Source organism: Callospermophilus lateralis, chromosome 12 (assembly GCF_048772815.1).
Source record: "Callospermophilus lateralis isolate mCalLat2 chromosome 12, mCalLat2.hap1, whole genome shotgun sequence".
NCBI lineage: Eukaryota > Metazoa > Chordata > Mammalia > Rodentia > Sciuridae > Callospermophilus > Callospermophilus lateralis.
The window spans coordinates 67,408,872-67,432,200 of record NC_135316.1 but is presented as its reverse complement, the minus strand read 5'-3'; the positions used below and the strand labels follow the sequence as shown (position 1 = coordinate 67,432,200).

Below are 23,329 nucleotides of genomic sequence, written 5' to 3'. Positions count from 1 at the left end.
AAATGAAAAATTCATTTTTAAATGCACAGTTTGGTATCTATCTATATCTACATATATGTGTGTGTATATAATTTATTTATATATTTTAATTACAAAAGAGTATATATATATATATTTCACTCTGTCTTGCATTTCTGGTTTTCTCTTAAGTCATAGATAATTTGAGGAGCAATAGATTAAGACATGGACAGGATCAGCTTACAGTGGCACACACCTGTAATCCCAACTACTCAGGAGGCTGAGGCAGGAGGATAGCAAGTTCAAGGCAAAATAAAAAATAAAAAGACAGGGGATGTAGCTCAGTGGTAGACAGTTCATAGTTTCAATCCCCAGTACCCTTCCTCAAAATTTATTATTAATTATAAAAGAGGATACAATAGCCCCATTGATGGACGGTTTTTTATGCAGATACCAATTTTCTTATCATTAAGCTATGCTTCCCCCCCCTCCCCAGTACTAGGTCTTGGTAGGCAAGCATTCTACCATCCCCTCTAAGCTATTCCAAAAGGAATGTTAATCCTTACTATTCTCCTCTTTGAAAAGGCAGTCCTTCTTGGGCTTCTTACATTCTTTTGCTGAATGTGTCATGTCCTACCACTCTTTAACCTTAGTTATCCCTTAGGGTTGTTTACCTAGCTGGAAACCTTGAGAGATGAGGTTTACTCTCCCTAAGACAAAACACCAGGCTTGCTTATTACCTGCTATAAAATTGGTGGTTCCCCAAACTTAATGTTTCTCAGTACTGAGATTTATTATTGCAAATAGCATGTATGTAGCATTCATTATGTTGCCCCCATAAGACCTTGGGCCAGAGAAAACAGATGTAAACAAACTGATGGTCTTATTGCTTGTTGTGCCGTGAGTGATCAAGTCTTCATCTCTGACCTAGGAGTCTTTTGTTTTCTGCCAGCATCCATGAAACAGTAATGGGTTAATTTATTCACTTGAAAGTCAAATCAAATCAAATCCCAGACCTGAAACCTCTGTATTCTGAAAATATGATTTCCTTATAGCCACTTTTATTGAGGAAGCTATTTTAGATATATTGCAAGTATAGCTACCAACTGATCCCCATCTCTACTACTATCCTTGGTTTGGGACCTCTTAAAAATGGTGGTTGTCTGCAGTATTGTATTTCATATACTTTTTTTTTTTTTGGAACTGAGGATTCAACTCAGGGACACTCAACCACTGAGCCACATCCCCATCCCTATTTTCTGTTGTATTTAGATACAGGCTCTCACTGAGTTGCTTAGCACCTTGCTTTTGCTGGGGCTGGCTTTGAACTAGTGATTCTCCTGAGCAGTTGGGATCATATATATTTTTTTGGTATGTTTAGTTCAAATCCTTCTTGTTAACTTTTTTTTCATCTATATTTATGTGGATGTGTTTTTAAGTGAAGAAATACAATAACACAGGTCCATATTGTACAGTTACGCAGATTGATAACTGCACAGACTTGCCCAGCTAAGGTGAAAATAGATAACTGAAATATATACCAAGCTATGTGCCCCACTATGGGGTTACTTCCTCCACTTGAAAGAAGGGCACAAATTTCTGATTCACATAAATTTTTGGTATCTTACTAAGATGGGGAATGCCTGGATTGTGTGTATTCATATGTCCCTCTTTCTTTATTTCCAAAAAGGCATCCTATAGAATGAAAGCCCTGATGATCTCTTGCTTGCTTGTTTATCTTTACCTTCTGGGTGTCTATTTTGGCCCTCTAACAGGGGTTATTAGTTATACTGATGAATAACTAAGCAACTTCACATCACCTTCTTGGGTATGCAGATCATGTTTTTAGGCTATATAGTTTCCAAGACCAAAGAGGATTCATGAGCCCTCTTAACCTGCAAGATGTGAAATCCTGGATCGGGGTGGTGTAACAGGCTTGGGATCAAAGGTGATTTGCTCAGCCTGATCTTAATTTTATTTGTTTTGGGGTAGGGGTGGAGATATTTAGTCTGTTCAAAAAGAACTTTAGGAAAACCTAATGCCTCAAAAATTTTGGCTCATGTTGGTTAAAAACTGTAAACTTCAGATTCCTGCATTGAAAATCATGTAACAAAAATCAATATGGAATCCCATATGTAGAAAAATATCCAATGCCTGATATCCCAAATTCTTTTTTCTCAGTTTATACAGACCTAAGGATAAGATATTCATGAACTATGAAAAAGATCAAGCCAATTTTTTTGTAAGATAGTAGACTTTGTATGTCTACTATTCTTGAAATTATCTGCAACTTAGTTATCTACCTCTTTCTAAATTTCTACTTTTGGCTACATTATTTTTTAAGTCAAACCATTGTTGTTCCTAATTAGAAATTTAAATTACATTTGGTGCAGTTTGTACACACCAGGGGATATATTTATATAATACTCTTAGTCAGTCAAGATACTTTTCAAAAATTCAATGTAACATTTTTTTCATAGAGCGCTTATTGATGAGATGTTATTTAAAAAGATTGTGCAAGAATGTACACGTGAGATGCAGTTGTGTAACCCAGAGAGACCTCACAAGGAAAATGTCTTTCCTCCTATTTTTTTCCTCTATGGCACAGAAAGATATTTTTCTTTGTCTTGGGCTAGTCTTTCAGATGTTCCCCCTTTAGTCTGTCTCACAGATGTGTGCTGTCGGGAAGTGAAAGCAATCTCACCAATTGAGACATTTCATTAAATTTCAATGAGATAATTGAGGGAACTCATTTTCAAAAATATATATTTGTTTCAGTGGCTTAAATGTTGCTTAATCAGGAAATGAGCAGAATGCTAAATCTAGGTAGCTTAGTCTTGTACAGATCGACAGCTCAGGAGTCAGCCTGTTGAAAAGAAATGCCACTGAGGTTGAAAACAGCAAAGGCCTTTGCTGCAGGTGGAAACTAATTGGTCGAAAACATTAATAAATCATACTTGATATTAATGTCCAGAAAAAAGCTATGAGAAGGGATGAATATTTTTATCTACCAAGCATTACACTCTTCCACATGATATTAAAAAGTAAAAAGCGTATCTTTAGTCTAAAGCTCCTTTTTCTTATGCAAGAATGAGGAATAAAAGCTAAATTACTTGGCATGGCTTTCTTGTGTATACTTTAAATGTTTTAGATTTGGCATGTTCAGTCAATAAAATATTGCTGCAAGTGTTACCCAGGAATTCTCTTAACATAAAATGTGCATTACTAGGAGCATTGTTGGGGTTATACTGAGATTGCTTTTGATTAAAAACTCTTAAATCCAGGGCTAGGACATTTTTTCCCTGTACCTGTATTGTATATGGCTGCCTGTGTCCTATACACAAGGGACAGAGATTGTGTGCTATAGTCCTAAGACTAAAGATATTAGTGTGTCATAGGTAGTATACTTAATTAGATTTGATATTGCAGAATATAGTCTTGGATAAATAGATTGATATTTGTTTCCAAATCTTTTCCAAAATTTCCATGGCTTGGAAAATTCATTCTTAGCAAACTCCTGGCAAAGAAACCTTGTGCCATTTCAGAGTCTGTCCTTGAAGGCTCAACTTTCTATTTTCTAACCATTCTTTTTCCCTAAAGAATTTTTACTCCTCTGTGGTCTCTGTGACTCTCCTTTGTCTTGATTTTTGACTACCTATATTATCCCACTTTAATACTTATTTGAATATCCTTGTGGAGTGCCCCATGGTTTCTTGAATTGTTCCTAACTGAAGTACTAGTTCTGTTAAAGTGGCCTGATTAAGGGTTTTGGTATCTTCCCATAAGTCCCTAACATATTAAATCCATAATATGTGCTCAGTTAAGTGTTTGCATCATTCCAAAGTCTATCAAGTGGCTGAAGTTCAAGGAAACTCATATTTTAGGCTTTCTGTATCAAATTGAAAAGTTAGATGCAGATAGTTAACCGATCTTTGTCAAAAGTTCTGGGTTTGAGTCTCAGCCCTATTGCTTAATTAACCTTGTGATCTTTAGTACCTGATTTAACTTCTGTGTCTTTATCAAAGGTTTATTAATCCCCAAATTCTCTTTTAGCTAAAATATCCTAAGACAGTGTCTTAGTCCTTTTGTCCTGCTGTAACAGAATATCTGATGATTGGTAATGTATTTTAAAAAGAGTTTTTTTGTTGTTGTTGTTTTGTTTTGTTTTAGCTCACAAATCTGGTGGCTAGAAAGTCAAGACAGCTTGACACTAACATCTTGTAAGGGCCCCTTGGCTGTATCATAAAATGGCAGAGAAGCAGAAGGGGAAGAGGGCATGTGTAAGAGACCAAGCACATGGATGACTGCTTTATAACAATACTTTCAACTAATCCACTCATATGAGACCTAACACACTCCTGTGAGATGGACATTAATCCCTTCTGAGGATGGTGCTACCATGACCCACAATGCCTCTTATAGGTCCCACCTCCTCTCAACACCATTACATTGGGGACGAAGTGTCAACATGAGTCTTGGTGGGCACAAACCTTTGAACCATAGCAGACAGCCTGATTGATCTATAGAGTGACTCTCCAAGTATGAGTACCCAGGTCAAGAATATCAGAATCACCTGGGAACGTGTTAAAAATGAATCTTGTTGAAAGTCGCCCCAGAGTTACTGAATTAGAAACTCTGCCCTTTAACAAGCCTGCCAACAAGCCCTCGGGGTAATTCTGATGCTTGATAAAGGTTAAGGACTGCTGATCTGCAGTGTAGGCAAATCCCTGGTATAGTGAGAAGCTCTACACCACCGTCTTAGCAGACATTGAAGATTGTGCAGTAATTTCATGGTTGGCATTTAAATCCACTCTCTCGTGTTTCAGCTTTAAGACTCCGTGGAATGGCTCAATATTGCCCCATATTCAGGTTTCCAGGTACTACACACAGAATTGCAGTTCCCAAGCTCCTATAAAGCACTGCCAGTTGAGGAGTGAAAAATCTTTCTTAGGGTGAACAAAGAATATGTAACGGATAAGGGATTAATTTCCAGTGGCAGTATCCTAATTTTGTATTCATAACGTTGTATGCATGCTAGGCTACACATGCAAAGTCTGCTGATATACATTAGGTAATTGGGCATCCAGCAGCCCCATTTGCATGCAAAGGTGGTTGCACACCTCACATTTACAAGTTTAAAATTAAAGCCCAGTTTGAAGCTGGCTGAAGGTTCACAGCTAGGAAAATAATGAGATAAGGAAGAAATGGCTTCTGTTAATCAGCACTTTTGGCCTCTACTGTTCAGTCTGTGCTAATTTGCCCTTTGAAATTATATATTCCAGTTGAAGAGAGAGAATTCTAAGAGTATCTAGGGTTTAAGGAAAAAAAAAACTACCGTTATGAGCTGGTTGTGATTATCCATAGTATTTCCTTTAAAACTGTACCCACAATTATACTGCGGTCTGTTGCTGTGCTGTATTTTTGCTTTATGAAGTATTCGTGCTCTTGTGGGACCATGTGCGTCAGATCAAGAATGAGCCAACCCAAGCATAGACTCACAGACTGGATTTGAGCCATCATTTTATTTTAATTCAGCTCACAATTTATCACACAGCTACATTGTGCCAGGCACTGTGTCACAGATCAGGAACACACATCAATCAACCAGTTTCTTTCTCAGAGCTCACAATATTTTAACAGCTTTCTGGTACCTCGTGGTTGAATATATTTGCTTAAGTGAAATCTTCCTTGATCCTTTTGTTTGACAACCTTCTTTGCTTCTCTGAACTCCTGATTATGCTCAACTCATATTGTTGGGAGAATGAGGAACCCAGTGGACCCAGACTTAATAAAGGTCAAAGCAAAAAGCACAAGACTGTGGCCAATTGGCTACTCAGATGGGTCATCAAGAGAAGTTGTCTGCATTGCAGATGGACTGTATTCTCAGTTTGTGGGAGCAAGAACCCAACACTGTTTCCTGTTCTTTTAATGTGGGTCACATGGAGGAGAACATCAATCTGGATTTTTCCCCCTTTTTATTTATTTTTTCCTTTTTTTAATTGGTGCATTGTTGAATATAAAGGTGGGATTTGTTTCTACATAGTTGTACTGCACACAGTATAACAATGTGATTTGGCCAGTATCATTCTCTAGTAGTTCCCTTTTCTCTTCCTTCTTCCCTCCCCCAATTCCTTTCTTCTGATCTACTGTTCTCCCTTTGATTTTTATGAGATCCGCCTCCTCCCCAACCTTTTTCTTTTTTTCTCTCTAGCTTCCACATATGGAAGAAAACATACAACCCTTGACCTTTGAGTTTGGCTTATTTTGCTAAAGAACTTTCTTAAGGAGACTGCCAATCTTAAAAGGATTTACCCACAAGCGCCACCTAGAGGAAAAATAGAGCCCTACAGTGTCAGTACCAAGAACCATTGGTGAAGCAGTTCTAACAAGACCTTGTCTCTTCATCCACCGTTTTATGTTTCCATATTTGATTCCGTATATTTATCTTACTCTGACAACCAGAGTTCAAGACCCTGGAATACAGACCCAGATCTTAAGAAATTTATCTTCCATAATTCTCATCTAATGGTGATGATCGATAACTAGTACAGTATGTTAGTGTATTACATAATGATGGCTTAGTAGTTTCTCATGCCATTAACCATTTTATCCTCTTCATTCTAGCACAGGTGCATATACCATGATTGCACCAAATGAAAGCCGGAGACATCAGATACAGAGGAGTATGTATATTTATTTAACATTCAGAATGGTTCTTATTTTCTTTACAATTGGTTTGTTTTGGCCTGAAGTATTTATCTTTTCTGATACGTTTAGCTGCACTGGATCTCAAGAAGGATTTTCTTTTTGAATTTTAGCAGTTTTAATTATACCTTTAAAATTATTCTATTTGTTAACACTTCTAAATTTGTTTCTCTTAATTAGTAAAAAAAAAAAAAAAAAAAAAAAAACAAACAAACCTCATGACATGATTGTAAACCTTGGATTTCTGTGGGGTTTAAACAACTTTAAGACACCAGTCTTGTTCCTAAATAGTTGAGTTGGCAGCTAATATTTTAATGGTACCACAAACACTTTTGAAATTGACAAACTAAATACTAAATAGATCATGAAATAATCTTTATTATTTTTGTTTTATCCCATCCTCCTCAATGGAATTTTGCTTTAGCTTCTGTGCTCCATAATTTTGTAGATGTCCAGCCTACCCTTGGCTGTTTTTATTTGTGCAATTTGGTTTTCTTCTCCAGATTCTTCTCCTTGAGGGCAGAGACTACATTACTCATTTTTGTGCTCCTTGTACTAAGCATGTTTATAACATGTTTAACTGACAGTTAGTAAATATAAATGGGGCCATTTAAAGGTATCTTTTAGTAGTTGCAAGGAGAGCTCAAGGTTTTTCAGTTCATAGTGAAGTTCTGAGACATGCTCAAAGTCAGGCTATGGTGCTAATATTGAAATGCTATGCTCTCCTTTTTCAGATCATTAGTAGGTAATTTAATTTTGTGAATAACGATAGGCTTAAGGACATGGCAAGAAAGCACCTGACCCCACCAGAGAAATAGCCCCCTGTGTGGAACAATAATGGGTCAATACAGAATACCATATGATAATCACAGATTTGCAGTGACTATGGAAACTGCAGGCAGTTGACCAACAGAACCTCCAAAGTTCCAGCATCTTGCAAGCTTTTAATTTAAATACTTAACAGGAATTTAAATCTCAGTGTGGTCTGGATTTTGAAATGTTTCAGAATTTTTCTTATTTTCTATTGAAAAATTATATAAATGGACATTTGCAACTAATTGGGTCTAACCTGGAGACCAGGGCATGTACTGGAGCAGTAGAACTGGTATCTCCTGGTGCCCTCTGCTGTCACAAAGAATGAATATTTGAGTAATGAGCCATGCTCCCCAGGCAGCTGGTCCCTAATACCAGCAACCAGAGCAGGGGTACCCAGCTACAGTTGCAGGATCCTCACTGCCCTGAGTTGCAATGAGCTTGGGAAACATTTAAAATAAAGTGAATATGGGCATCAGAATTCTCTGGGAATATGTTTACTGTGTGTGAACCATTTTTATTGACATGGATTCTAGTTTTATAAACATTTTCTATAGGAAACCTTTAAAATTAATTGGACATTTTAAGAATACTGGAATGGATCTGGGTGTGGTTGTACATGCCTGTAATCCCAGCTACTAGGAAGGCTCAGACAGGAATATCACAAGTTTGAGACTAGCCTGGGTAATAGAGACTCTGTCTTAAAATAAGAAGGGCTGGAACTACAGCTCAGTGGTAGAGCGCTTGCCTTCTGTGTGCAAAGCTCTATGTTAAATCCCCAGCACTGAAAGAAAAAAAGCCAGAATGGAAGGAAAAACTATGCACTATGCTCCTTTGTTTTGTTTCTCTGTGCAGGTACTTGGAGAGAAGTGTCCCCAGAGTGAGCCACAAGGGGTTAGGATAGGATATGTTTTTTTTGGGGGCGGCATCTTGTCCACTCATGCTAGCATGTGATTAATTGTCATCTGATGGTTGCTTCTTATACTTTGAAGTGATCAGTTTTCAAATCTTAAAAACTGATGATCTGTTATTTCTCACCTGGCTTAGTTGCTGCGCAAGAACTGTCCAACCTGGAGAAGTGGAAGGAGCAGAATAGAGCTAAGCCAGTGTATGTGGTACCAACACTGCTGGGTAAGCGAGCAAACCAGTTCCCTAAAGTGGGAGGCAGGGCCACCCATGGGTCCTATAAGCACCTGTGTATGCCTCTTTCTGCAATAGAGATTGGTGGCTGGGCTGCTTGGGATGGAATGCATTTAATGCTGGAACAAATTAAGTATATATGGTTGTTTCTGTCTTTCTGCAAGTAGCAAATGTGTGATGCCCCAGCTATGTGGGAATAAAGTGATGGCTTAATTGACAAATAATTTAGAGCCTCTTAGATGCTCAGTTCTGAAGAAAGCTTACCTGGGGCGCTGCATATGCCCTGTCATAGCACTAGTCAGGATAAGAGGAAAAGCTATCACAGCATATTAATCATGGCAGCTAAATGCTAATGTGAAGAAAATAAGGGAGGAGTCAGTTTCAAAGGCAAGATGAAAGAGAGCTGGGAACCCAGTGGTGGGTGAAAAGACAAATGTCACCTGGGCTTTCATTCTATGAATAGAGACCTTTGGGAGCCACACTGCCAGGGTGATGAATTGTCTGGTCTACCTCTGCTGGTGTTTGGATCATCAGAGGGGATGCCACCTAATGTGAATCATTCACTTCCTTTCTTCCCATTTCTCTACCACCAGCAGCTGAGAACTTAAAGGGCTGGATATAGTTTCCACAGATAGTTAACAAACATGTCTGGAGTCAGGGGCCACTTACTGTTGGATAGTCTGAGAGACATATTTTTGTTTTCTTGGATCTAGGTAAAAACAGGCTAATTTGGAAATCACTGGATGATGTTATTCCACATCCCTCTGTTTTTCATGAAAAGGGTTAAGTTCATGTATCATCTTTATGTTGAATAAGTCATGAGGGATATAATCAGAAAATAGTTCTTTCTAACCTGTCCCCTCCAACCAGATGAGGGAGACTAGCCTAGCCTTTCACATGTCCTTTGGATGGAGTGAGAAATTGGGTATTTTTGGTCTTCCTTAAAGAGATATTAAGCTAGTTCTGGGCATGAGTTTCCTTTCAGTAATTAATGCTTACTCCTTTCTTTTTCTTCTTGTCTTTTTCTGGCACTGGGGATCAAATCCAGGGCTTCATGCCTGTCAGGTGAGTGCTTTATCACTGAGCTTCCAGTCCTATGCTTGGTCCTAGAGTCCAAACTCTTTTACTAATGGAGGACACCCCCCTATCCCCTGCTCCTTCTGCCTCAGGCCAGGTCTATTCCAGGGAGGAAACTAGCAAGTGAAGTGGGGTGGTGTGGCTGGACTTTCCTCTATTGAATGCTCTGTTCCCAGATTCTCACTCCTCTAGGGCCAAAGGGGGAATGGAAGGTGAAAGAGGTAAGGTAGTATACAGAGCCCAGGTGCATGAGGACTGCTCATTCTCTCTCCTGCTTTTTGAGTTCAGCAACCCTCCTTCCTAGTCACCCACCTCTTACCTGGTTTTTCTGACAAGAGACCATATACTCTCCCACTGGCAGTGCTTGGCCTCACTGTTGGCATTTGGTAAACTCTTTGTAGGGCCCATTGTTCTCTAAGGGATGCTCACAGACAAGTCCCTCTGAGAAGGCTTTGGATTGACTTTTTCTCTCATGAAGCCCACGTCAGAAGTAAGGGAAGCATTGTTCATGCTTTCTTCCCCCATATTCTGTAGATTCAGGCCACTCATGTTCTAACTACCTCTTCTTGAGGACCCATGTGAGTAGGCAGCTGACAGAAACCTTGTGCCTTTAGGTTCCTGACTTTTCTAGGCATTTTTTCTTACACCTAGGGATGCAGGTTGAAGCTTCTAAGTGATTTTCATTAAATTTCTGCTCACCTTGATGTGAAGATTTTTCTTTTCTCAATAACAAACAGGAAAGAAAGACATGGTTAAGAAAGACAATGTTCCTCAGATTTCTGTCTTCCTTTCACAAATTCAACTTCTTTTATCGGTGGAAAGTAGTTACCATTGAAGATTCTCCAAACTGGTTTTCAGTGACATCCTTGCAGATCTTTCCTTGGGGGCCAGGCACCTTCTTTTGGAATTTGGAGCAGTTAGTACCTACTATCTTTCATCTTAGCATGAAAATGAGCAAGGTTCTCATTTTTAACTTTCTGTTGTATGAAGTATCTAGAAATAGGTGTGTGTAGGGGATGACTGGGGACAAAAAAAAAAAGAAAATTCTAGAATGTTTTAAATTTTAAGATGAGTTTTGAACAAAATCTGTAAGTACTTAGATATTTGATTTTTCTCCTTTTTTTTTTCTAATTCTCAACTTTTCCCCCATTTCTCTACCACTTAAAATATTGAAATTGTAGGAGGTACTGAAAGTTCTTGGAACATAGATAAAAAGCTTCAATATTACTCACTGTTTCTTTCCCATTGCCCACAACAGTGATTGAAGGGCCCAAGTCAAATATGCTTTGTATATTTTTTGAAAATCAGAAGATATCTCTCTATGATATCTTTATCAGTTCAATTATAAAAAACTATCATGAATGCAAATTATTTTAATGTATTTTCTGGGATAGTGAATCTTTCATAGAAATTACATTTTTAGTGACCAAAGCACCAGAGAACGATTTCTAAGAAATTTTTCTGATATGTACATCTAGCCTGCCTAAACACTGGAGAAATGACAGTTCTTGGATGATGTAAAACTGTAAACATTTCTGGCCCCAGATCATTTTTGGCTTAGAGAGAGCAAGCCAATAATCTTATATCCATGTTTTTTTTTTCTTCTTGAATATCTGAAGAAAGAACAATAAATATCATGGATTGAGAATTAGTTACCATTGAGATATTTCCATTATAGTTTGAAAGAGTAAGTTATGAAGTCTACTCACTTACCTAGTGACAAAGCCCTGAGGGGTTCTTGAGTTTCTCTACTTGAACTAGGTCAATAGAGGTAAAACAAGAAAAGTAGTTGAAGCATCATTGTTCATTATTTTTATTGGTTGCACTCAATCAGGAAGAATGTTCTAGAATTTCCAGAATAGGCAGTATTTCTTATTGTTAAGTATGGCCCTTGAGTTATGATTTTAATCTGAGTTAAAACTTTACCTGCTAATTGAAAATTTTTAGTAGGATGGTCCAGTTGAAATATGGCCTCATCTTTCTGTCAAGCTGCTTTTCTTCTAAGTAATTACCATTTTTAAGGTCTTATTAGGATAACTGGTAATGTTTCTATTTCTGGGGGGAATGAAAATACTAAAGTAACTTGTGTTGCTCCTATATTAGTCCTTGGTGGCTGACATTTCAGCTTAATATTCATGTTTTACCTTCATGCTTTTCCCCCTCGGTTAGGGGGAAGCCAGTCGGAGACTGAAGTCAGGCAGAAACAACAACTCCAACTGAAGCAAAATAAATATCAGCAAAAGGTCAGAATCCATCTATTTTTGTTTAATTTTGGCAAGGAATTTGAGGACCAGCACTTTCAAGTAACCATGAAATAACATAGTAACTTTACCAAAGCATAAAACTTTTAAGCCAATTGCAAAAGGCAATGCTCAAAATTCAAAGAGGCCAAGAAATGAGAACTAAAGAAAAACATCTAGAATTCTTATCTAAGCCATATGTGTATTAGCATGACCTTTAATTAAAGGGATCTTTTTTCCTAGTTAAATTTATGTATTCACTATAGTTTAAGTCTACAATGTTTTAGTTCCAAAAATATGGTTTCCTCTACCCCAAGTCTATAGTGGAAATGGTACAAAGAAAGATTTAATATATCCAGTGATTTCTACAATGAACACTATGCGTTTTATCATCAGGAGATATTATCTGCCCTTTCCCCCCCACATACACACAGTAAGATAAAGGAAGATAAAGATAGATGGACACACATACACACATCCCAAAGAAGAAACACACCAATTTCTCAGGCAGGAGATGTGGCCTGGCCATTCTCTGTGATCTAAGTAGCTTGAAGGAACAACCTATAATCATGGTGAGGTAGAGCAAAACAATACTATAATTTGCCTTTCATCATAATTTTGAGTTCCAGAAGTTCAGAATGAAAAATGGCTAACTGCTTTTCTTTTCTTTTTTTTTTTTTTTGTCCTCCGTAATCGCAACACAATTTAGCTAAAAAGACAAGAATCTGTAAGAATTAGGAAGGAAGCTGAAGAAGCTGAGCTCCAAAAAATGAAGGCAATTCAAAGAGAGAAGGTAAGAAGGTGGAGAGGATAATTTGCTAGCATTTACTGAGGGCTTTGGGCCAGGTTCTCTTCTAGTCGCTGTCCCTATATTAACTCATTTAATCCTTACAGTAATCGGATGAGATAGATATTATCCAATTTTGCAAATGAGGAACTGACAAAGAGAGGGAAGATAACTTGCCCATGGGCCACAGTCAGTACTTAGAAGAACTAGGATCCATATCCTGGCAGACTGGCCCCAGAGCTCGGATTCTGAATCAGCACACTGTCTCACCTCTTAGGTGAGTGACCAAGCTATCAATTGTATATTTAGGCAGAAGGCGAAGCAACTAGTAATAGTAGCAATCAATGGTACACTCTCATAGTTGTATTCAAATGCTGAGTTTTGCTGAGTTTTCCACGTGAATGTGATATAGGCTGGCATGTCTGTCTTACTGATTAAAAAAAAAAAAAAAGAAAAGCACATTGGCTGGTTTTGGTGGTGCATACATATAATCCAGCTACTGAGGCAGGAGGTTCACATGTTCAAGTCCAGCCTGAGCCACTTAGAAAGACCTTGTCTCAAAATAAAATAAAAAAAGGGCTGGGAATATAGCTCAGTGACAGAGTGCTTACATAGTAAGTGCAAGGTCCTAAGGTCAATCCCAGTACTGTTGGAGTAGCGGGAGGGAGTAATTTATATTTCAGTATTAGTTATATGATCTGTTCTAAACCTCAAAGTGATGTTATAGTAGTTATAATTTCTGTGGTTTGGGAAAATCTCTTAAAAATGTTTATCTGGGATGGAGGGTGGCATGTAGTTTAGGAGAGTACTTGCCTAATGCATGCGACTATGCTATAAACTGGTTCCTAGCACCACACACACACAAAAAATAATAAATAAAAAGAAAGAAGATGAAAAAGAGGAAGAGATCATCTGCTAGAGAAAAATGAAGAATGTAGCATTCTTCCATCTCTACCCCTCCTTCCTGTTCCCATTCTTCACATGGTCTTGAGTTGCAATAGGTTTTAAGCTAAGCATTGGAGTTTTGCGGGCAGGGGAGTGACACATGATGCCAACCATATGTGACACGTTAAGGAAACACAAACTTTTCCTGATGTCCACCTGTCTTTCTTTCCTTCCCTCTTTGTTTTCTTTTAAGGATTGAGTATTGGTCAAAATTTAAACCTGATTATCAAGCCACAGATGTTTTAACCAGTTACAGTTAATGAAGCTAAAAGCTGATGGCTGATGGAATACAGGAGAGAAAGAGTCTTCCCCTCCCCTGAGGAATTCTCTTCTTGGCTGGGAGTAAACTGGTCTTCCTTGGAAGGTGTCTGCTGTGCTGTTTGACCTGGGGCAGGCCCCCAGCCTTCTCTGAACTCTGCCTATAATATGAGTCTGTAAGCACCACCTCTTCTCTTAAGTTCAAGAGCATCCCATTGCTATAGACATGTGGGCTCTGTAGGTGGAGATAAGACTGGTCTTGCACATCAGGAACTATAATAAAATGCTGAAGGTATAAAAAAATGAATGTAGGAACTTTGTTCTTAAATTTTATTCAGCAATCCATTTCCAAGACATCATCGTTGACAAGATTTTTTTTTTTTGCCATAACCTCATTTTATTGACCTCTTTCTCTATATTTCTCTATTCCCCACTCTTCTGTTCTTTATCCATCTTTTCCTCTCCCATTGTTTGGTCTGTGATTGTGAATGGAATCTGGTACCCTTTACATAATCTGCCTGCATTTCAGGCGAAAGTGATAAAATCATGATCAGGAACTGAATTAAGAGGTTTGCAGACCTTAAAGAATTATTATGTTGTAGCCTTTTATCTTAAAGGTCATTTTTAACACCCATAATTGGCCATCTTGTGGGTTGTTTATGGCTCATTTCTTCACAGGATTGATAACATACTCTTTTTTTAAAATTTTTTAGTTGTCAATGGATCTGTATTTTATTTACTTATATGTGGTGCTGAGAATCGAACCCAGTGCATCACACATGCTAGTCAAGCACTCTACCACTGAGCCGCAATCCCAGCCCCAGATAACATACTCATATGAAGTGTTAAGGGCTGAGACTCTCTTCCTTAACATTGAGTCAAAGCAGTATTTCCCCCTTTCCAAGTTATACCATAACACTGACCCATAGCAGTCATTAAATATAGTGATCTCAATTGGATTGGCTTTTCTAAAATGACTAACTATACTGATTACTGGCATAAATTTGCTGGAAAGAGATGGAGGAAGAGAGAGGCCTAAACTAGACTCTTCATGTGATAGGCAGCATCAGCATCCCTGGAGTTTGTTGAGGTTCAGACTCTCAAGCCCACCTCAGGCCTACCACATCAGAATCTGCATTTTAACAAGCTCTCTGAGTGATTCTTTGTGCATATGCAAGTATAGGGAACATTAATTTAAATGACCTTACAAAATAAGAAACTACCTGCCCTTGTCCTTCTGTGGACTTAATCTCTGTGGCTGATGGGCCTGCACTGCCACAGTGACCGAGCCCTTTCTGTTGTATATAAATCTGTGGCTTTTCATATGAAACATAAACCTATTTTAGTAGCTGGTGTCAGGTAGAAAAGTAGGCATTAGCTATCCAGAAGTGGCATATTTCACATTGCCAGTGTGAAAATGGCCAAAGGAGATGGTAATGACTGTGCTTATGGAGCACTAATTCTTTAAAATGCTCAACAAATATGCACATGGATTCCAGGCTGCAGTCTACTGTCCTCCTCCCCAGGCAGAATGGCGGCTCCTGGGAAGCCTAAGGCAAGGAGCCAGGCAACTATCACCACCCAAGAGCCTCTAGCCTGGCCTCTGATTTTAACCTCCCTACCATCTTGCCCTTCAGTTTTCCCTCTCTCTCAGGAAGGGTCACAGGGGACACTGGATCTCCTTCTGATGGGTCACTATTTGTGTGTGTAATAGAGGTGAGAGTGAACTGGATCATCGTATCATCCTTTGATCCTTAATGAAGGGAGAGCTAATTCTATGGGTGAGGGAAACATTTGGAATGGACACTGGGATGCTTTGCTTAAAAATGCATTCCCTAAACCAGAGGATATGGTGTTATATACTTTTGGTAGTGTGTTAGAGCCACCTCAGACTGGTTCATGAGAATGGATTGTTACATTTTCAAGATTTTTATGAGTTAGTTGTCTTCACAGTAGCTTGAAACTGACTATGGTGGGAATATTTACACTACAGAAATGAGCAAACGCTACAAATCAACCTGCTCTTTTTGTTTCTGCTAGAGCTGGTTGTGAAGGGTTGATCAGCATGCAATGCACCACACTGAAGGAAAGCAATGTTCTCTTATCCTCCTGTCTCCCCACATGTTCCAAAGCCTCAGAGAGCGAGGGAAGGCAATGCTTTTACGAAGTACCTGGCATATTGTGCCTGATATTTATTGATTTACAAATAGATTATAATTCATGTGGCAGGCAGAGTAATGCCCCCTTATCCCTCCTTCAAATTATAATCCCTACCAACCCCACTGTGAATCAGCCTCCTTGTATCAGAGAAAACATTGGGCATTTGGTTTTTGGGGATTGGCTAACTTCACTTAGCATTATATTCTTCAACTCCATCCATTTACCTGCAAATGACATGATTTTATTCTCTTTTATTGCTGAGTAATATTCCATTGTGTATATATACCACGTTTTCTTTATCCATTCATCTCTGAAGGGCATCTAGGTTGGTTCCACAATTTAGCTATTGTGAATTGTGCTGCTATTAACATTGATGTGGCTGTTTGTAAGTCCTTGGGGTATAGGCCAAGGAGTGGGATAGTTGGGCCAAAAGGTGGTTCCATTCCCAGTTTTCCAAGGAATCTCCATTCTGCTTTCCATATTGGCTGCACCATTTTGTGGTTCCACCAGCAATGTATGAGTGTGCCTTTTCCCCCACATCCTTACCAACACTTATTGTTGTTGCATAATAGCTGCCATTCTGACTGGAGTGAGATGAAATCTTAGAGTAGTTTTGATTTGCATTTATCTAATTGCTAGAGATGTTGAACATTTAAGATTAGATGAACTCTAGGTAGGACAAAGGGGAGGGAGGGGAAGGGAGGGGGCAAGGGGGTAAAATGAGGGTGGAATGAGATGAACATCGTTACCCTAAGTACATGTATGAAGACACGAATGGTATGAATATACTTTGTATACAACCAGAGATATGAAAAATTGTGCTCTATATGTGTAATATGAATTGTAATGCATTCTGCTGCCATATATAACAAATTAGAATAAAAAATTTAAAAAATTCCAATCCCTAGAACATAGGAATATGTTATATTACATGACAAAGAGGAATTAAGTTTGCAGATGGAATTAAGGTTGTTAATCAACTGACCTTACATAGGGAGACTTTCCTGCAACCTTTAGGCAGGACCAATATGGTCAGAAGAGTCCTTAAAAATTGAATGAGGCAGGTAGAAGAGAAAGGAGAGATGAAAGACTGAGAAAGAGTCAGTCTTTCTGGCTTTTGAAAGTGGAAGGGTTCATTGGCAAAGGACTGTGGGAGGCCTCTAGAGGAGGAGAAAAGTAAGGAACCTGATTTTCCCCTGGAGTGCCTAGAAGGAATGCACCTTAATTTTAATCTGGCAAGACTCATTTTGGGTGGCTGACCTCTAGAAATGTAAGATAATACATCTGTGTTGTTTAAACAATTAAGATTATGTTAAATTTTTTTTAATATAACAACCATCGGAAACTACTACAACTCTTTTATAATTATGTATAAATGTCTTTTCCCTTAAATCTATAAAGCAGAGACAATGTTTCTAAAATATTAGGGCAGAGTAAAAGAAAGTCATTAAAAATGAAGGCAATGTACCAGAAGCAGGTACTTTCTTTGCCAGTGGATCTTGCCCATAAGTAGACAGGTTTTTGCAAATTCTCACAGCAAGATTTCATCCAAATTTAGTGCTGTGGGAGTAAACCTCCACCATAGTTCCCCCTAATAATCACATTAATGAATGAAGTAATAATTTGATTTTTCTAGGCTTTCATAATATCACAAACCTAAAAAATGATAACCTCCTTGTCCATGTCAAAGACCTTCCCTACCTCCTGGATTTACCTTATTATGCTCCCATCTCCCTATGTTTAAAATTATATAATACAGTGCTATGTCATTTCCAAATACTCCTACTTGATTCTCTCAACCTCTTGGGATATCATAACCTCAGAGAGTATAAGAAAACAGCAAGAGATTTGAGTAGCTTCCAAAGCCTCTTGTTCTTCCTGAGAGCTACGGCTGCCAAAGTCATTGGGAGCCCTGGAAGTCACTGTGCTTTATATAGACACTGAGAAACATTGCTAGTTTCTACCTTATTGTATAGCATTGAAACTAATGAGCAGAATATTAGCAATTCATATTAGATGCAAAGATGACCACATATACATATTTTTAGGAAACTCATACATGTTGCTTTCCTATTTCTAGGAAGCAAGTAGTAGCAAGGGCGAATGGTTTAAGAACAACTCTAGGGGTAAACTCAACATTGAGGAAATCATTTCAATGTTGTTTGTATAACCTGGGAAATGTTTTCATTTCTGAAAATTCAAGGAACACCAGTGTTTTCAAGAAATATGTTTCCTACGTTCTATGGGGATTTTTGGCGGATGAATTGGTGGAGGCAGTAAGTCTTTGGTTGTTGAAATGCAGTAAGATTTCGTTAAATCCATGAGGATGGAACGGGAACTCCCAAATGCAGATGTGGTACCAAGAGTATAGGCTGCTAGCTTCTCTGTTCTTTACTTTCCTCTTTTTTAAAATGAGTATAGGAATAGAATTAAAGGTTGCAAAATATACAAAGCTCTTAGTACAATGCCGAGCACTTAGTGAGCACTTAATAATGTGTTCTAACCTAATTATAAAAGTGGAGAAGTGCTTTAACACTATCTCATTTCAATCTAGTATATTGACCTCTTGGAAGGAAGGAATAAAGAAGATAATTCTTATTTAATACTTTAATTGGATGGGTTCAATTATTTATTTGTTTACAGTACTGGGGATTGGACCCAGGGCCTCATGCATGGTAGGTAAGCACTCTTCCTGTAAGTTAAATCCACAGCACTTCAAAAATTTCATTTTACTTTGAGATTGGGTCTAAGTTGCCAAGGGTGGCCTCAAATTTATGATCCTCCTGCCCTAGCCCCCCAGTAACTGGCATTACAGGGGTATGTCACCAAGCCTGGCTCAATTTCTTCATTTCTGTTAAATCCACATGAATGGGGTTGCTGGGAAAAAAATCCACACGGCCTTTTTTGACCACTCTGGATTTCTGGGCTTCCATCTCAGCTAGGTGTTTAACAATGTCCAAAGTCTAGCATTTTTCCTTTGTATTCAAGGCCCAGCCTTAGTTACCAAGATCTTTGCTCACTTTACCTTCTTCGTTTTCTCTCCTTTATTTTCAGCACATGGCTTCATTGACCACTTCATAAGAAAGAAAGGCCCATTAGCCTTTAATATCTTTTCTTTTCTTTCTGTTCCCTTACTCCTTTTTGTTCGTTTGTTTTGTTTTGGTACCAGAGATTGAACTCAGGGGCACTGAGCCACATCCGCAGCTCTATTTTGTATTTTAGTTAGAGACAGGGTCTCACTGAGTTGCTTAGCTTCTTACTTTTGCTGAGGCTGGCTTTGAACTCGTGATCCTCCTGCCTCAGCCTCTCGAGGCTCTGGGATTACAGATGTGTGCCACCGTACATGGCTTGTTCCCTTACTCTTTGCTGCTTCTATCCCCATTCCCATTTTAAGAAGGTGCCTTTCATTCTTAAAGGAAGGAAAAGATGGATTCTTCCACCTTTTGTTCACCATCTCCTCTTTTCTCCCATTCCCCAGGGACCTTGCATCTCTTAATTTAGCCCTGTTTCTTGTTTGTTTTTCCTCTCTCAGTATTTATTCATACTTGGGTCTCTCGAACCTTAACAAATAGCATCTCTCTATTCGAATTCACTTTCAACTTCTATGTCCCAAACGCCATGGGTCACAATGTCTTAAAAGACTTCTCTACCACCAAATTTTGTTTCCAAATGTCAGTTTGTAGACTCACTCTTTTTCAGTCACTGGAACCAAGGAATCTGTTTTGGGAAACTATTCCCTAGGTTGATGCTGTCCTTAGCTGGCTTATGAACTCAACTTCTCTGACTTCTTTATTTGTTCCTTAGTGGGCTGAATTTGGCTTCTATATCTATTATAGATCTAGCCAAAATCACCATGATGTTCTTAACTGAAAAATCCAGTGGAGATACTTAACAGTTTGTAGCTATTAATCATTAAATATTCTGTCCTTTAATCTACCCCTCTCTATTTTCTCTGGATCCTTTTATCCACTTGTTTTCCCTCTATGGATATTTCAAGAGGTTCATTGTTGGTCTCTGATATCTCCATTGGTCTCTGATATCTCTGTGCCTACACCTCTTATCCTTAGGTGAAAGCTCCCACGTTTAAGGCTTTAGCCATTGCTCATGCTGATGGTTTTTGAGGTTCATGTCTTCAGGCCAGAACATATATCTGAATCCCAGAACCATATATCATAGTACATATTTGGGATTTCTGCCCAGATGTTCACACCTGTGCCTTAGAGCCTTTGGATTCAAATTGAACTCATGCCTTCGTGTTGATTCTCTACGTGATTGTCTTCCCCTTTTCTTACTCACCCCACCCACAACTGTACCTGTTACTTCTGTCCCCTCCATTTTTCTCAACTGTTTTTTTCCTTTCCATTCCTGCTGCCCTAATTGGGGTCTCTCATAATTTCTGACTTAGATTGTGGTTCTCTCACATTCGTAGTCCTTTCTGCAGCTTATCTTCTGGGTTGCTACCTGAGTGAGCAGCTTACTGTGCTGCTTACAATAATTTAATGGCTTACCACTGCCTTTGGTGAAGTCCAGACTCCTTTGCTGAACATATAAATTCCTTCATCATTTGCCCCTTCTTACTTTCCCAGCCATATCTTCCACCCGTCTCTTCACAAACACCTTTCAATTTATCCTTGAACTTCTTGGAATTTCCTGAACTGGCATATTCTCTGATGTCTTGAAAACACTGTAAATTCTGGGATTGCGCTTTTCTTATCCAGGGACATTGCTGGCCCATCATTGCCTTTGTACAAAAAAAACCAAAAAACAAAACAACAACAACAACAAAAACTGGTTCTTCAATCCAGGTGGTCCGTTTTGTGGGTGCTCAGACTGGTGATAAATGGCAACTTCATGAGACAAAGAAAGACACATCCTTAGTGTTGAAGCAGTCCCTTGCTGGGGAGCAAGTCCTGATGAGCTAAATGCTAGCTTTCATTTAGGCTTTCTGACCCCTCTGCTGGAACCCTCTTGAGTAGTGGACAACAGGTGTGCAATGAAGTGAAGGTTTGCACCATCTTCTTCCCACTCTTGGAAAACTGTTGCTTGTTTTAAGATTGGTCTCTACCTATGATTTTTATTTCTCCTTATACCTATGGGTTTTGTCCTTTGATTTGGCCATCAGCACCTTAGAAAATCTGAAGAAAGTTCTAAGTACAGTCTCCATAAAAAAGACATTCTCCTAGGTGAAGTTCAGTCATGAACCTGAGCTTAGAAGCCACATTCTGAATGTTGTTCTTGGCTCTTGTGTCCGGGATGGAACCTGTCACTTAGTAGGCACTGAATGAACATGGAACCAGTGAGAGTATTTCCTGACCATCTGCTTTTGTGCTTTTTCCGTGTGTTCATATTACTTCACTTGCAAACTGCTTTCCCTAATATACTTAACATACTTCCTTTGTTGCTTTCTTGTCCATATCCTGAGCTAGACTTTGAAATTTCCAGGGTAGTCTCAGCTTTTTCATAGCTACATTACTAGCATCTAACAGCACAAAGCATATAATAGGCATTAGATAAATGTTTGTTGAATAAATGAGATTCAGTGACATTAAATGATTTGCTTAAGTTCACTCAGTGATGGTGAACTAGAGAAAACATGATTCCATCTTTTCTTCATTTGGATCTCATGCTCTCAAATGGGTTATTTTGCATTTGTATACGTGCCTAAGTATGTTTGGATGAGGACTTAAATGGAAAGCAATAAACAATCTGACTAAATCTAAGTATTTGAATTAGTATAGTAAAATCAGTGCCTAGGTTGGTAGGTACTGAATACAGATTCTCAATTACTCCAGGGTTTTGCAAAATCTTTCTCTTCTGATCAGGGATAGACAGACTTTCCTTGGATAAAATTTAGCTACCATCCAACAGTTTTGTGAGTTGGAATCTATTGGCGAAGAAAATAAAAACAGTTTTCTCAATTCCTGACCTTGCTGAAGGAACCCGGCCTTTGTCTCTAGACACTTGTGTGACTTTCTCATTGTTCTCAAAGGAGTGTGCCTAACATTGGTTTCATCAGCACCTACTGCTTGCTTGCTGTCCTTCATACTTTCAATTATTTTCCGGTAGGGGATGCAGGGATCTTGTCATTAAGTGACCACTTTTGTTCTCATGATCGAGGACTTTATCCAGCCTGAAATCATGTTTACTTGGTTTTATAATTCTCCATTAGTTATTTTCCTAGAATTGTTTCATTAACAATCCAATTGCTTCCATTATAATTGCTTCCCTTTAACTCTAGTAAATTTCCTACAGTTTTTCCCTAAAACTAAAGCAGTTCTCATTTTGCCTGTCAAAATGGCAAAGTTCTGTGTGAATGAAGACCTTCATGGAAATGAACAATACGAACAGTTTTCCCTCTCTTTGAAAGATGGAGCCAAACTTAGAGTTTAAGAGTGATGATTTCCATTATTGTCTTTTTAAGGGTCTTCCTCTGGGCAAATCCATTTTTAAAAAAATTAAACCCAGCTGTTTGCTCTCTTGGATTCATGTAAAATTTCACATTTCTCCTGTGTTATAAACTTGTTTCAACTCCCTATTAAATTTGTTGGATAAGAATTTTACTTATTTTTCTTAGGCAAGGTAAAAAAAAATGACAGCTGTGTCATGGTGAACAAAAAGCAAATGTTCTGGGTTATTTAAATTGGATTAAAATGTGCCAGAGCCATGGTAGCAGTAATATCAAATATGAAGTTCTTTTCTCTCTAGGCTCTCTAAACAGCTAATTAAAAAAATAAAAGAACTCTTTTTATGCAAGTGGATGGCTTTTTAAGGACATGTTCTGTTCAGTCTCTCAACAGCTTTAAGTGTTTGATTCTAAGTCAGAAGGGAGTTGAGTTGGCTTATTGAAAATCTTTTCCTGAATGTGTTAGTAGAAAGTGGGTGTACACATAAATTTTGAGTGAACTATTTAACCATTTATTATAATCTTAAGTAAACATAGTTGGTATGGAAATTTTATGTTTTCATTAGAATATTTTGAAAACAGTGCTTAAAAATGTTGCTATCATTTGAACCAAAATAAAAATGTGCAATGATGATTCTGTGATCATACAGTTGGGAGAGGGGAGCTGTGGAAGAACTTAGGGCTCCTGGCTTTCTGTGAAGTGGTTGTGGGTTCTGGGAGGGGATAATTTTGGAGCTTCTGGAAGGGAACCAAATTAGACCACATTAGACTGTTGGGTCACTGGGACCTAAGGATTTTGGACCTTGGATAATTTCAACATTATATTCTACCTACATCTTCCTT

At 38.4% G+C, this 23,329-nt stretch overlaps 1 protein-coding gene across 7 annotated transcripts in view; it reads left to right on the top strand.

Moving 5' to 3' along the window:
* Positions 1 to 23,329, top strand: part of Epsti1 (epithelial stromal interaction 1) — a 132,045-nt gene that overhangs the window by 53,121 nt on the left and 55,595 nt on the right. For all 7 annotated transcript variants that reach the window (XM_076871897.1, XM_076871900.1, XM_076871899.1 and 4 more), the window contains 4 exons: positions 6,583 to 6,641; positions 8,524 to 8,607; positions 11,863 to 11,936; positions 12,643 to 12,726. In XM_076871897.1, the coding sequence (XP_076728012.1) occupies positions 6,583 to 6,641; positions 8,524 to 8,607; positions 11,863 to 11,936; positions 12,643 to 12,726 (301 nt within the window). The remainder of the gene's footprint in view (positions 1 to 6,582; positions 6,642 to 8,523; positions 8,608 to 11,862; positions 11,937 to 12,642; positions 12,727 to 23,329) is intronic.